Below are 13,737 nucleotides of genomic sequence, written 5' to 3'. Positions count from 1 at the left end.
TGAAATCAGGATTCTCCTTACAGTGTTTTCAAAAAATAAATAATAACCTGCCAGTCTTAGGGTCAGTGGGTCTGAAAATATCATGCTCAGGGGCAGCACATGTGTCCAGGGTTGATTAGTTCAGGGTACCATTTTGATGTGCTCCTGGCCTAGCAGCCCCCATTGGTGGGTTGTCCAGCCCTTTGAGTTATTTGTAAGTTTCTCAGTAAATTTACTCTTTGCTTACTTTTTTTAGTTTATTTTTATCATTTGAGGCTAAAAATCCTTATTGGTATATGTGTGTCATTTTAATATTTTTAGTATGTGTGCTGTTGAAGCAAGCACTGTGTCATTTTTAAAAATTATGAGAATGCTACAGTTTATTAATATGTGTTTTAATGGAAAACATTTTTTCTCTAAACCAAATTTGATGTCCCATAAAATTATGTCATGTTAATAATTCATTTAACAAATATTTATTGAGTACCTCTGTGTGATATCATGGAGGATGGGTGCCGTGAGAGGAGCCCACATGGAGTTTTCTGTCCAGCATGTGTCTTGTGGGCTTGCACCCCCTAGCATGGCACCCACTGCAGGCAATGGAATACTGATAGGTGTTTTTACACAGGAAAGTGATGTGAATTGATTTTGAGTCTCTTCTGATGGACTTTGTTCAGTTATTCTCATTACCATTTACTGATTGGAATCCCTTCTCCCTTCTGTACTTCAATCTTTTGGTACTCCCTTTTGGTACTTCAATCTTTATGGAAATTAGTTTGAAACACAGATATGTTAACTTTGAGTAAGAGATGCTGGATATCAGGTGCTATTGAATAGCAGTGCTCTGGGTGGTAAGTTCTTTGCTTCACTCCAGGAGGTTTTCAAATACAAGTCTCCTCAGAATGGGTGGTGGTACAATTAGTGTTTGGAGCAAGTATGTCTTCTTAGGTTTTCCCCAGGTCCACTTAAAGTTTTGCATAGGTTAACTTTACTGGGAATATGCAGTTCAAACTGAATGTGTCATCTGACCCCTTTGTATGAGAAGAAGTACCCTGTTAAGGCAAATCTCTTCATACTCTAGTTGTGGCTAAAGAGTTTATAATAGTCAGTGTTCCATCACTACAGCAAAATACCTGATACAAGTACTTTTTCTAAGTAAAGGGAGATTTATTTAGCTCATAGTATTTTTTTTGTTTTGTTTTGTTTTCTTTTTTTTAGTTCATAGTTTTTGAATTTCAAAGTCCAAGATTGGGTGCCCCTTGATGGTCACATGACAGTGGCACATTTTGGTGGCAGTGCAGGTAGGAGCAAACAGTCACATCATGAACCAGAGCAGAAAAAGCAAACAGGAGGGGTTCCATAATCCCTTTGGAGAACATATGCTTCATGATTTGAGAACCTTCCACAAAGCTCTGCATCTTAAATGTCCATCCCCTCCCTGGAACTGCCACTCTGGGGACCAAGCCTTTATATATATATACTTTGGGGGACACTTAACAAACAATAGCAGTCTGATAACAGACTTAGAGATATTGCTGCTGACTTTTGATGGGAAAATTAGACATAGGAGGTGTTTAGTCTTTGCTAAGATGACAGCTAGCCCCTGTGGAGTCTGTCCTGTTTTGTACTAACATTGTAGAGGGAGTTAGTACCTTGCACTTTTGCAGACCAGTCTGCCCCCACTTAGTCTAGCACCTTGGGTAAATTGAAGGTATTAATGGATGGGGTACTACCATTAACATTAAAAACTAGGCATCTCTGAATTACTTTTAAAATGGATGTGAAATTATAATTGCAGATGAAGGTCTGAGATTCATAAGATACCACTATTTTCAATGTCTATTTTCTTTATATACCTTAGAATAATTTTCTTGTCAAGATTTACTTTCTTACTGTTGTTAATTTATTTTTAGTTTGAGAAAATATGGTACATATGTATTTCTACCTTAGTTTATTTTTATCTAGTATGTATAAAATATTTTAAAATATACTTCTATGAAATTAAGATATATCTAAACTGTTTTGGTTTCTGAGCAAGAAACAAGCAGAACATTCATTGTGTTGTAAAGCTATGAGAGTTCTGATACTTCCAACATCTTTAAAGAGATTCTGAGATGCTATGGTTCTCCTTTATGTTAATTGTTCTGCATTATGTGAGAACAGTTAGGTTTACTTTAAAATCCTCAATGACTGACTCAAGGGAAAGGAAGGCAAGCATGTCCCTTGATGCAGGAAATTGTTTACAGCCTAGTGCTGAAAGCTGAGAAGCATTCTTGCCTAATGCTGTTTTGTTCGGCACTTGAAGTTCAGTGTTACATAAGAAAATCTGAAACTGTCATATTTAAATTTGATTGTAAAAAAAGTCTTGTTTGAATTTTATACAGCTATCAACTATGAAAAACTGTTAAGCATAAAGTAATGTAGACAAAGGAAGCACTTACAACTGACACTTTGCAAGTACCTAAAGGCCCTCATTTAAAAACATGCTCGATAAGTTATGCTAATGGATGGGAAAGCGGTTTGAAAAGTTTACATACCGCCAGTGCAAGCTGCTGGGAGAGTGTGGCAGTTTCTTATTTATTCAGTAAAACAGCTGCTCAAGGTCCTTTCTTAGGCCAAACTTTCATCACCTCATTCCGGTTACAGAAATGAGCGGGCAAGCAGGGAGAAGCTGGCATTTCAGTAAAGATATTTTGTAATTTCTACTTTCCAGAAATAACTCAACTGGCATTTTCATTAGATTAGCTTGAATTTTTGGACATTGTATGCGTTGAACGTGTGTGTGTGTGTGTGTGTGTGTGTGTGTGTTTCCTAAATACACAAATGACAGTTCTTGGCACTGGTGTGCAGTGGACCTGTTATAACTGAATGAATTAACAAATACTTTATAAGGTACTGAAACACTTTCAGAGAGTAAAATAAATGCAGGGCAGACATTTTCTCCAGGGGATTCACCTTTCAGTATGGGGGGTGTGCTGCAAGGACACAGACTCCATTTGTGCTACAAAACAAGGCTGTAAGAGTTAACCACTGAAGAGAACAAAAGGAGAGTCCAAAAACAGAGACACAGGAGTGCTGAGGTGGTGTCCAGTGACTGGAGAAGACGGGATTTGCGATCCACCACCCAGGATCTGTGGGACGGGCCTGCAGTGGGAGCAGAGTAGACCCCTGGAAGCTGCACTGAGAGCAGAGAGTGGGAACTGAAGGGTGGTCCATGTGCAGAGGGATTTCCTCAGAATGTGTTTGGTATCTTGCGGTGCTCTTGGTTTATTGATCTGATATCCATTATTATTATTATACACTAGTGGTGGTGAAATTACCACTGTGTGGTTTTTCTTTTAAAACAAAAGATGTTGATGTTTGAGTTGCGTTTTCTAAACTAAAGCCTCAGTATTCAGATTTATTTGCAGTGTTGGCAACTCGAGATAAATAAGTGGGTTTGGGGCTGCAGTTTAGACACTCGTCTCTAAAATGTTCACCGTCACTGTGATAGATGGTAAGAAATGGGGACAAATCTGATGGACTCTGAAAGAGCTTAGAACTTTTTTCTTATTTTTGGAGGTTGTTGATCCCTGAGTTACAGTCGCAGGGATCAACAGAGTTTATTCCTAACTAGAAGAACCCCCCACCCTTTTGCCACCTGTTCATTGAGTGGGGTGCATTATATGAAGTTGTGGGTCCCAACGTCTTGTTTTCAGCCTGAGTGCAGAGCTCTGGCAGCTGAAGTAATTTTTGTGATGGTAATTTTGGATTTTTCTCATGACTGCTTTGGGAATGGAAGAATAATTTGATTCTTGCTAAACTAAATAAAACAAACAAGGGAGCTTGTGAAATGAAACATTGCAAGATCTTTCAAAGCAAAGAATAACAGACATAGGTTAATAATTTCAGAAAATAACATGGTAGAGATTCAAAATCAACATGCTGTCTGCTTTGTTAGCCAAAATGGGAGTAAAAAAATGTTTTTTTCTTGGGAAGGTAATGCTTTGTAACAAGTAAGAGGTATTTAAGAGAACTTAAACTCAGCGGATATTATTTAAAATATAGATGCTTTTATTCTATATTAAAATCACAGCAATTAGCATTTCCTATTCTTAAACTTATAATAGTCTCTTAACGTTGAAATAATTCACTAGTTTCTGTAATAGGCCTGGGAGGCCGCATGTCTGATAAGCGAGTGTGCACAGATGGAAGGTAACATTTTTTCCTTTCTTTTGTATTTCTGCTCTGTGGATCTGACCAGTTTCTCACAAGAAGGCTTAAGCTTGCTCATGTTGTCATATTTTTAGATTTTAGTGACTCATTGCTCTGGTTGTCCCATTTAGCCATGATTTTTGATTCCTTGCTTTTGAAAGTTTTATGTCTTTTTAAAAATTCATCATAAACAGATTGTCAGAAACAGTGACACCTATTTTAAAAAACATTATTTATAACATCTTATGACACATGTCACCATACTGAGTGCACTTTTACTAATATGTAATGTTTCTTTTATGGCTGTACCCTGGCTTTCCTTATAGAGTTAAAAGGCCTTTATAATTCCATTGAAACATGGAACAGGGTTAGACAGGAAGCTTCCTTCTTGAACTTATGACACCCTACTCTGCATTTTCTTCCCATCTGTCTTTTTTGCTCTTCTTAGTCTCCAATCCCCCTCCCTGTCCCTGTCCCTGTCCTTGTCCGTCTCTCTCTCTCTCTCTTCCTCATAGTAAGGACTGAACTCAGAACCTTCACAGTGAACTATATCCCAGCCCTTTTTTATTTTGAGACAGATCTCATGGAGACACTAAGTTGCCCAGGCTAACCTCAAACTTGTGATCTTCCTGCCTTGCCCTCACGAGCCACTGGAATTACAAGCATGTGCCACCACACCAGGCCTTATGAAATCTTTTAAGTAAATATTCTTATTTTAAACTATAAAGTAACACATACTCATTAAACAGTTCCAGCCATTGAGTACCTTAAAATCAGCATGTTCCAAATGAAGCATAAACATACACTGATGTCCACACCACCCCCTGCATATGCAAAGTTTCATAATACAACACACATTTGACCTTCCCTTCCATTTCCCCCATGGAATTTTACTTTTTTTTTTTTTTTTGCGGGGTGGGGGTGGTACTGAGATTCGAACCTATAGTCTTCACACTGAGCTACATCTCCAGCTTTTTTTCTAATTTTAAAATTGTTTATTAGTGCATATTTATAATACACAATAATTACAATCACCATAGGACGTTGGTACTTGTATATAACACATCTTAGTTCTTTTCACTTCCCCTTCCCCTCTCCTTCCTCCTCCACTCTATTTCTTGGTTCCCATCCCATTTGCAACAGATCTAGGATATCCCTATGTTGCTACGATGCCCAGACTGGGTTTGGACTGCAGTGCCTCTGCCTCAGCCTCTCAAATGCTGAGATTACAGGTGCACCACTTGGCACAACTGCAGGTGCACAACTGCAGCTCTAGTTTTCATATGACAATGAATCATTGGTTGCGTAAGTGTTGGCGTGCCTTGGAGGCTTGTCCTGGTATTCTCCCAAGTTTTCTCTTCCCTCTCTGCACACTCTGATGTTGCACCACCCGGTTTTAGTCACTCTCATTCCCAAGTACAAGATCTAGACCCCAGTTCATTCATTTATCATTACCTACTGAATGCTATGTACAACTCTCCCTGGACACTGCTTCCTCCTGTGTTCACCTCAGGCAGCAGCAATGACTTCATCCCATCTTCCCAGCTGGGAGACTTAGCATCTCTTTCAGTCCTTCCTCATTCAGTAATACCCTGTCATTGTTTAGTCCTGTTCTTTCTATTTCTACTTCTTCAATCTCTTTTTTGTTTGTTTGTTTGTTTTTCCGGTACCAGGAATCGAACTCACGACCTTGTGCTTGCCAGGCAGGCGCTGTGCTGCTGAGCTAAATCCCCAACCCCTTCTTCAATCTCTTAAATAATTGATTTTTGTCCATGTTAATTACCATCTCTGTAATCCAAGTGAAGTCATCTCTTGCTTGGGGTATGGTAGTTGTCTAACCTCCCTTCCTCCGCTCTGCTTCTGGTCTCTTTGCCACTCAAGCCTGAAATGATTTTCATCTCACTTACATGTTCGTTTTGGAAGATTCTTTCTCCCCATCTCTCAGGATCTCTCAGTTGATGTTGCTTCATCATTTCAGTCACCTGTATGGCACTTTTCTCAAGAGTTGGGTTTGGTACCTTTCCTAAATTTTCCCAAGTCACCATACACTCACTTCTATCCCACTGCAGCATTGCTTTTGCTGTCCTGTAAGTACATATCTATGTTTCTGTCACCCACATATCAGTACCACCCCAAACCACCACTACCAGACTGTGAGCTCTCTGAGGGAAGGGACAAAAAGAAGCATAGAACATAGCACTTGATAGTAACCGAATATTTGCATGATGAATAAATATAGTCAGAAACTTAGAGAGCCCATAAAGCTTTGGGGATGACCACTTCTTGAATCCTGATAGTTACAACAATCAAGTCTCTTAGCTTTGAAGGATCAGTCTGGTTCAAAGGTCAGGATAGGAGCCCCACCTTGGCAGGTGGAGATACCAGTGCTATCAGAGAATGAAGCCATGCGATTGTGACCAGAAGCTGTTTGTCTTTTGTTTTCTTTCCTGCTTTATCTGGTTGAGGGCCTCGTGTAGACTTAGTGAGGTGCCGTGACTGGAGGATTGGAGACTTGTACAAGGCCTAATTCCTCAGTGGGACAGAGGGACTAAAGTGAAAATTCTTGAAAAGAAGTAGGTAAATTTTGAGTAATCCACTGTCTAAACACCCAAGGGGGTTAATCTTGCCCTTTCACCAGCTGGTAAATCGTGCCCTTTTCTCCATCTATGCAAACTCATTAAAGAAAAGATGTTCATTTCTCTATGAATCTCCCTCATTTTAAAGACCCTGTGTTCAAAACTACATGATACAAAGGAGAAAAAGCTCATGCCACAGAACACTCATGAATTCTATGGATTTTACAATGGAAAACCATCAACCCTGGCTGTTATGTCTTGTTAACTACGAGTGTGTTCACAGTGATTTACGAGATAACTCTCAGTTCTGTGGTAAACTTGGGTTGTTGAAACATACCGTGCAAGATCTCCAAGGAGGCATTTCTTGTATAAAAGGCATTATTTCTGGCCTAGGAAAGTCATCTCTTTTTTGTCTTCATCCCCCCACCACACACACACACACACACACACTAGATGTGGGGAACTACTCAGACTGCTTCAAAGCCCAAAGGTGTCTAAGGACACCTGAGGGTGTGACCCTGATCATCTACCATAGGTTCACAGTGGGATACAGTTATGTAACCATGACTTAGCACAGGTAAACACACATGTGCTGGTCATGGCACTATGTAAGAATGTAAATATGAGATAGCAACCTGTATGAGAATTATACAGTAAAAACACAGGTGGCTATCTGCTCTGCTCCATGCTGCCTGCTGTTGTGGCTAATGTCTTCCACACATGCCTTCTTTAACCTTGGGACCTCACCTGCAGAAATCTTCTTTGGGCCCCCCAAAGGGGCTAACACTAGAGAGAACTCAGAGAATAAAACCTATCTCCTAGTTTTAGATCAGGAAATGTAGGTAAAAAGGGCCTTCTTTAGTTCAGGCATGTAGTGAGTGTTTTTAGATTTGCAAAGTGGATAAGATATATGTTCTACTAAAATGCTTACAACAGAGAAATAAACTGAATAATATTGCTACATCATAAAAATAGGACCAGAAGAGATCTTTATGGGTGTATATAGACTTCAGGCCTATGCCTGTCTTTTTTATGATATATTTTTATTTCTTGACTAAGATAAACAAGGAGAAATTTTCCTCTAAATTCCTTGTTTATTAAAGAAGCAAACCTTTAAAATAATAGACATTCTTTAAAAATATTTTATTGATATATGTTTGTAGTACATAATGATTGCATTTATCAGCAGGACTTTGTACATATACATATCACATCTTAACCATTTTTACTTTCCATTCCTCTTCCCCCTTCCCCATCACCCCTTCCTATCTTCACAAAGTCTGCCTCTCTGTTTCCTAGCACCTCTTTTCTTTTGCTCTTTAAATTACTTATATTTCAGATTTCTCATATAAGAGAAACCAAGAGATATTTAACCTTTTGTGTATGACTTACTTTTCTTAGCATTATGGTCACAGGTTCTATCCATTTTCCTACAGATAACTCAAATTTATCCTCCTTTGTGGCTGTACTCCAGTGTGTGTATACACATTTTCTTAATCCATTCATTCTTTAATGACCATATAGCCTGCTTCCACAATTTAGCTATTATGAATTGTGCTGCAATAAGCATAGGCATGCATGCATCATTGTAAAATGATGCCTTTAACTCTTTTGGGAAGATACCTAGAAGAGGTATATCTGGTCAAGTGGAATTAATAGTTTTAGATTTTTTGAGGAATCTCCACATTGATTTCCATAGTGGTTGGACTAGTTTACATTCCCACCAACAAAACAGAAGGGTTCTCCTCCCATCCTGCCAGTCTCATAAGCATTTGCTATTATTTTATTTCTTGATGATAGCCATTCTTTCTAGAGTAACATGGAATCTCAGCATTGTTTTCATTTGTATTTCTATAATGGCCAAAGATGGTAAACACTTTTTTATGTTCTTGACCACTTGTACTTCATTTTAGAAATATCTATTCATTTCAGTTGCCCATTCAACACATTTTTAAGGAAATTAAATTAGCTCTTGCAGGGCCACCTTTACTCCAATTATGACATAAATGTAATAATCCAATAGTGTTTTTAGTAGGGGATAAAAGTCTTTAAAATCACTTGTTGTGGATGAACTAATGATCAGCTTGTAGCTTGTAGTTCAACTTCCAGCTGAACTCAATCAGTGTGGTCCTGGGTGTGAAAGATCCACCTAAGGATTGTTGCCAACAGCATCAAAAGAGAACTAGAGGGGAACATGTTGTGCTTTTGATTCTCCTGGAGAAGTTCGTCACACTGGTTTTTCTAATATGAACACAGCTATTCTCATCATTGGAGGAGCTTGGGTCCTTGCTATCACTGAGGATGGCTGCAGTTCTTTTCAGGGGAGCTCTGGTTTTTACTGTGAGCGTCACTTCCTGGCTCCAGTGCAGATCCCTCAGCCTGTGCAGACTTTCTAGCTTTCACCAGTGGCTTTTGGGCTTCCCAGTGCAGATCCTTGATACAGACTCACATGAGACATTGTTGTAGGCTCTAGGCCTCCAGTTGGACTTGTGGATGACATTGCCCTGGGATCCAGGCCCTCAAATGGATTCCTTGGATCTCTACTGCATGGACAGATCTCCTGCACTCTTCTGCATTTGATTCTTTGGGTGAACATTATAAATAATCCTATAAATTATTTGTCCTGTATTAAATCTTTTCCATTGTAAACCCTGATTATAACATTGCCCTATTATTCACAAGATTCTTAGGTCATTTTCACAATTGTATGTAGGTTTAAGGGTAAGAATTCTAAGATAAAACAGGACAGGGAAGATTTATAGCTTTTTGAATTTTAATTCCTATTAGTACATATCTGAAGTACCTTGTTTGTGCTAAGAGTTGACTACATATGCTTTTCCCAAATCATGGAGATACCGACTGTATTTAGCAGGCAGTAACTAGAGATTTTGGGAAGCACATGCTCTCAAAGTGCAAGCTATTGTTAGTTAACAGGGGAAGTTAGTTATCAGAGCATTTAAATTTAGGATAACAGTGAAGAAAATAAAGTTTCATGAATTTTGGAATAGAATGGACAAAGAAAAAAAACGCATGTGAGAAGACAAAAAGATTTAATGTTTTGATCAGTTACATCTCAAAAGAGATTTAAGAATACTATTGTGCAGCTATCTCATATCTGTTGGACATGGGTTTTAAAGTTGTTTTATTATTCTAGAATCTAGTAACAACTAATGGATGGGAAGAGTTTATAAACATTGGACCCCCGAATTGGCTCCTTCCCACATTGCGTTCAGGAGAGTATGTTATGTGTTGCTGTTTCCCTGCCCTGAGATTTCCCCCAGCTACAGAATGCTGTGAAACTGTTGCTGCTGACAGCTCATCTGCTTTTGTTGTTTCTTCTTGTAGGAGACAGAGCATGTGGTGCCCAGCCAGTCGGAGTGCCTGGGTAGAGCAGGAACACCAGTTTATGAGAGTCCACAAAACAACTCCTTCAGGTGCCAGGAAACAGTGCGGCTCCAACCAAGGTGGGCCCTTTGTTGTTAGAACCTATATTGGGCCTAGAGTTTGCTTCTCAGAAACGCTAACTGAGGTGCTTGACAGCCCATAGGAACCAAGGCTCTCTGACTTTTGTCAACACTGCTTATGGTCAAAGAAGCTACTTAAAGGAGTTTAGAAGAAGAATCACTGAATTTGATAGAAATGTAAATGACACATTTTTTGTTTTTTTTTTTAATTTAAAGATAATTACCCTTAAAGCTCAGGGATGAGTGGACACAGATGCTGCCTTTAGAAATAAATGCTGTTTCTATTCATTATGCCCCTTTTTTTCCATGCCAGAAGCAATTAGATTTTCTTCTGTTATAATGACAAACTAGTGATGCCCTTGTACGTACCATGCCACTAGCTTTTCACCTGTGACTTCGCTCAGCCTTCTCCACTTGTTCAGGCAGAGTTTTACTCCTAGTTCCATTTTAGTAAAAGGTGAAAGATTCATGCGATCTGAGGATAAACCTGAGTTTAGCCCCATTTTGTGGAGAAGCCTGAGGCTGAGATGTTAAGGGACTTGCCTGATGTTATGCAAGCAAAAAAGACTGAGCTAAAATCTGATCCGACATATGCTGGTGTATGGTGTGGCAGGTGCAGCTTCCATGCTGACTCACGTATTGTCCTGTCCCCTTAGCTGTGCAGTGGCCCCAAGACTGGCCTGTCTAGTCTCCTAGGTCTGCCGGGGGCAGCTCCGGATCCAGGGAAAGGATGTGGGTGGAACACTGACTGCAGAAAGGTTGGCAGGACATTCTGATGGGAGCCTGGCATTGCAGCTGTCTATGGAAAATCTCTTCTAAAATAAACAGAAGAAAGAGTCCAACTGCTAGTTGTGTCAGCTGTCTTTGTAGGCTCCTATGTACGGTGTAATCATAGCCCTCACCCAGGAGAAAGGGAGTGCTGGGCTCTGAGCATGACCTTTAGAATTTTTTTTCCTAAGGCAGCCCAGTCCAAGTGAGTCAACAACTTTTTTTGTTCTTCAAAATGTCTGAAGGGCTGGAGGTCTAACAACTTTTTTTGTGCTTCAAAATGTCTAAAGGGCACTCCAAAGGTAAGGTGATACACCATCTAAGTGGGTTCACGGGTCTCCTTTATAAATCTCCCCACAAGTTGCCATCTCTTATATCTTTATTCTTACCTGATCTCAGGTAATAGCTATTGGAGCTGACTTTGTAATTTCCCTACTGATTGAAGCATCTTCTTACTTGAAGCCTCTTGTAACAGAGCTGTTTGGGACTGGCTAGAATCAATTCAGCCAGTTACTCTGCCTCCCCCCACCAGTCTGATGACTGCCTCCCTGGGCAAGAATAAGGTCAACACATTCCCATGCATATTTCAAAATAGTATCAAAGCAAAACAAAACAAACAAAACCCCAAACTAAATCATTCATGTTTGTGTTTGGAATGTATGGTAGTCTTTGGGGGTAGACATTCTGCAGAGACCAACAGGGAAAAGTATTACTAGCAATTAACCTTCTCAAGTTCTGCAAATTTAAAACTATTTTATATTCTACTTGTGGTGGGAATGGTAACTGGCAATTTTCCATTGTCAGAGGGCAAATTCAACATTTAGTAGGACTGTGTGGTGATCACTCACATGAGTAGTTAAGTGCTAATGGTATTGAGGTAAAACAGTTCTATCAGAGAACACAGAACAGCAATTCTTACACTGCTGTGTGATGTTATACTTTATTCAGATTTACAGAGATTTATATTTAGCTGTCTCCAGAAAACAAAAAGGCATGTATATGCACACTTGTGTAAAATCTTCAAAAGTTCATGGACTTTCACTGCATGCCAAGGACAGAAACTAGTGCAGAGCTGGCCATTACCCTTCCTCTTTATGTCAGGGACATGTTCTAGTCACCGGTAGTTTGGCAACTTCTTCCACAAGTAAATCTGGTCATGTTCCTCTATTCTTTAGCAAATCTCCATAAGATCCCAAGTACCTTGGCATTCTTTTCCCCTTCGAGCCTCCATTTCTCACTTTTACCATTCTTATGGGATCTAGCTTTCTGAGCTAACAGCATTCCAGAATATTCTGTGTGCCAGTGGCAGTAATTCCAGGATCTGGTGCTCACCCACAGATAAGAAGTGATGTTAGGCCATTTATGTCTCTTACTATTAGGTTGACTATTTAGATAAGGGTGGTAACCTTTAAACTACAGAGTTATTTATTATAACCATATTGGCACCACCCCAAGGACATTGTAATGGAACTTTAAAAAAAATACAGTATATCTCAAATTATTACAGGGATTGTGAAATTCGACGAACTGATGAAAGAAGATCTGAGGCTAAAAACAACTTTGAGTCAGGTAGCTCACATTCCTGATAACATTCCTCTTCTGTTTTAAGCCAGCATACGACCAGGTTTGGCTATATCCTGCCCAATAGAATCTTGATAGAGACACGATACTGTAACAGGACACGCCAGACCTCTGTCTGGCCTGAAGTGAGGGAAGAAGCTAGGCTAAACCTCAGCAGATGTAAAATGCCACCTTCTTGGAGGTAGGGCCTGGGGAGAAAGTTATCAACTTAATTAGCTCTGCAGGGAAGAGAAGGAACATCTTTCTATAGCAGGGAACTGTCAGGCATTCACATATCACTTGGGTAAGGCTTGAAGAATAGTCCTCAAAGAATTAATTCAATCTTATAAAAGTGACATTTCAGAGCTGATGAAGGCCAAGGGGTAAGTACTGATCTTTCCACACATGCCAAATAGTTTTATACCTACAGTGCTCAGAGCTTGTTGTATCTGGGGCTCTTTCTAGAAGGAGCCTTTATCTGAATCTGTAGATGAGCTCAGGTAGATTAGGAATATTCTTGCAAAAGTTTCAGTGTATGTAGACCATATCCGTTATCTAATTTTGCTGTAATAAATGACCATGTACTTGTGACTTAAAACACAAATTTGTTATGTCCTAGTTTTCTAGGATAGAAGTCCAATATGGGTCTTATGGGCCAAAGTAAAGGCGATGGAAGGACTGTGCTCCTTTCTAGAGGCTCTGAATAAAACCAGCTGCTTCTTCGCTTTTTCTTGTTTCCAGAGACTGCCTGTGTTCCGTGGTCTGTGGCCTCTTCTGCTGTCTTCAATGCCAGGAAAGCTGTATCACTGATCTTTTTCTGTGGTCACATCTCACTCTGAGCATGGCCAGGAAAAATTTTCTTGTTTTAGGTATTTATATGATTACACTGGCCTCACTGGGATAATCCAGGATGATCTCCATTTCTCAAGATCCTTAACTCAGTCACATCTGCAAAATCTTTTTATATATAAGGTAACATGGAGGGAGATCTAGTGAAGAATGAGAATGTGGATATCTTTTGGGGAGTCATGCATCTGCCTACTATATTTCTGTTTATTTTCCCAGAGCTAATCCATAAAGCATTTATCAAATAGGGCTCAGCATTCAAACAAGAAGGTTTAAAACTCCTCTCCTGACCTCCTCTATCTGTAAGTTCACTTGCTCTTCTGAATTTCCTCATTGGAGACACCTTCAGA

The 13,737-nt window shown here is 39.6% G+C and overlaps 1 protein-coding gene across 4 annotated transcripts in view; it reads left to right on the top strand.

Moving 5' to 3' along the window:
* Window positions 1–13,737, top strand: part of Fam13c (family with sequence similarity 13, member C) — a 106,281-nt gene that overhangs the window by 25,356 nt on the left and 67,188 nt on the right. For 3 of the 4 annotated variants that reach the window (XM_005385922.2, XM_005385920.2, XM_005385919.2), the window contains one exon: window positions 10,095–10,213. In XM_005385922.2, coding sequence (XP_005385979.1) covers window positions 10,095–10,213 — 119 coding nt within the window. Of the gene's footprint in view, window positions 1–10,094; window positions 10,214–11,913; window positions 12,925–13,737 lie in introns of those variants that run through there. The other variant, XM_005385923.2, reaches the window with a different exon arrangement.

This window comes from Chinchilla lanigera, unplaced genomic scaffold, assembly GCF_000276665.1.
Source record: "Chinchilla lanigera isolate Chin_1 unplaced genomic scaffold, ChiLan1.0 scaffold00024, whole genome shotgun sequence".
NCBI classification, from domain to species: Eukaryota; Metazoa; Chordata; class Mammalia; order Rodentia; family Chinchillidae; genus Chinchilla; species Chinchilla lanigera.
Note: the sequence above shows the minus strand (reverse complement) of the source record. Positions and strands in the feature narration are given on the sequence as shown.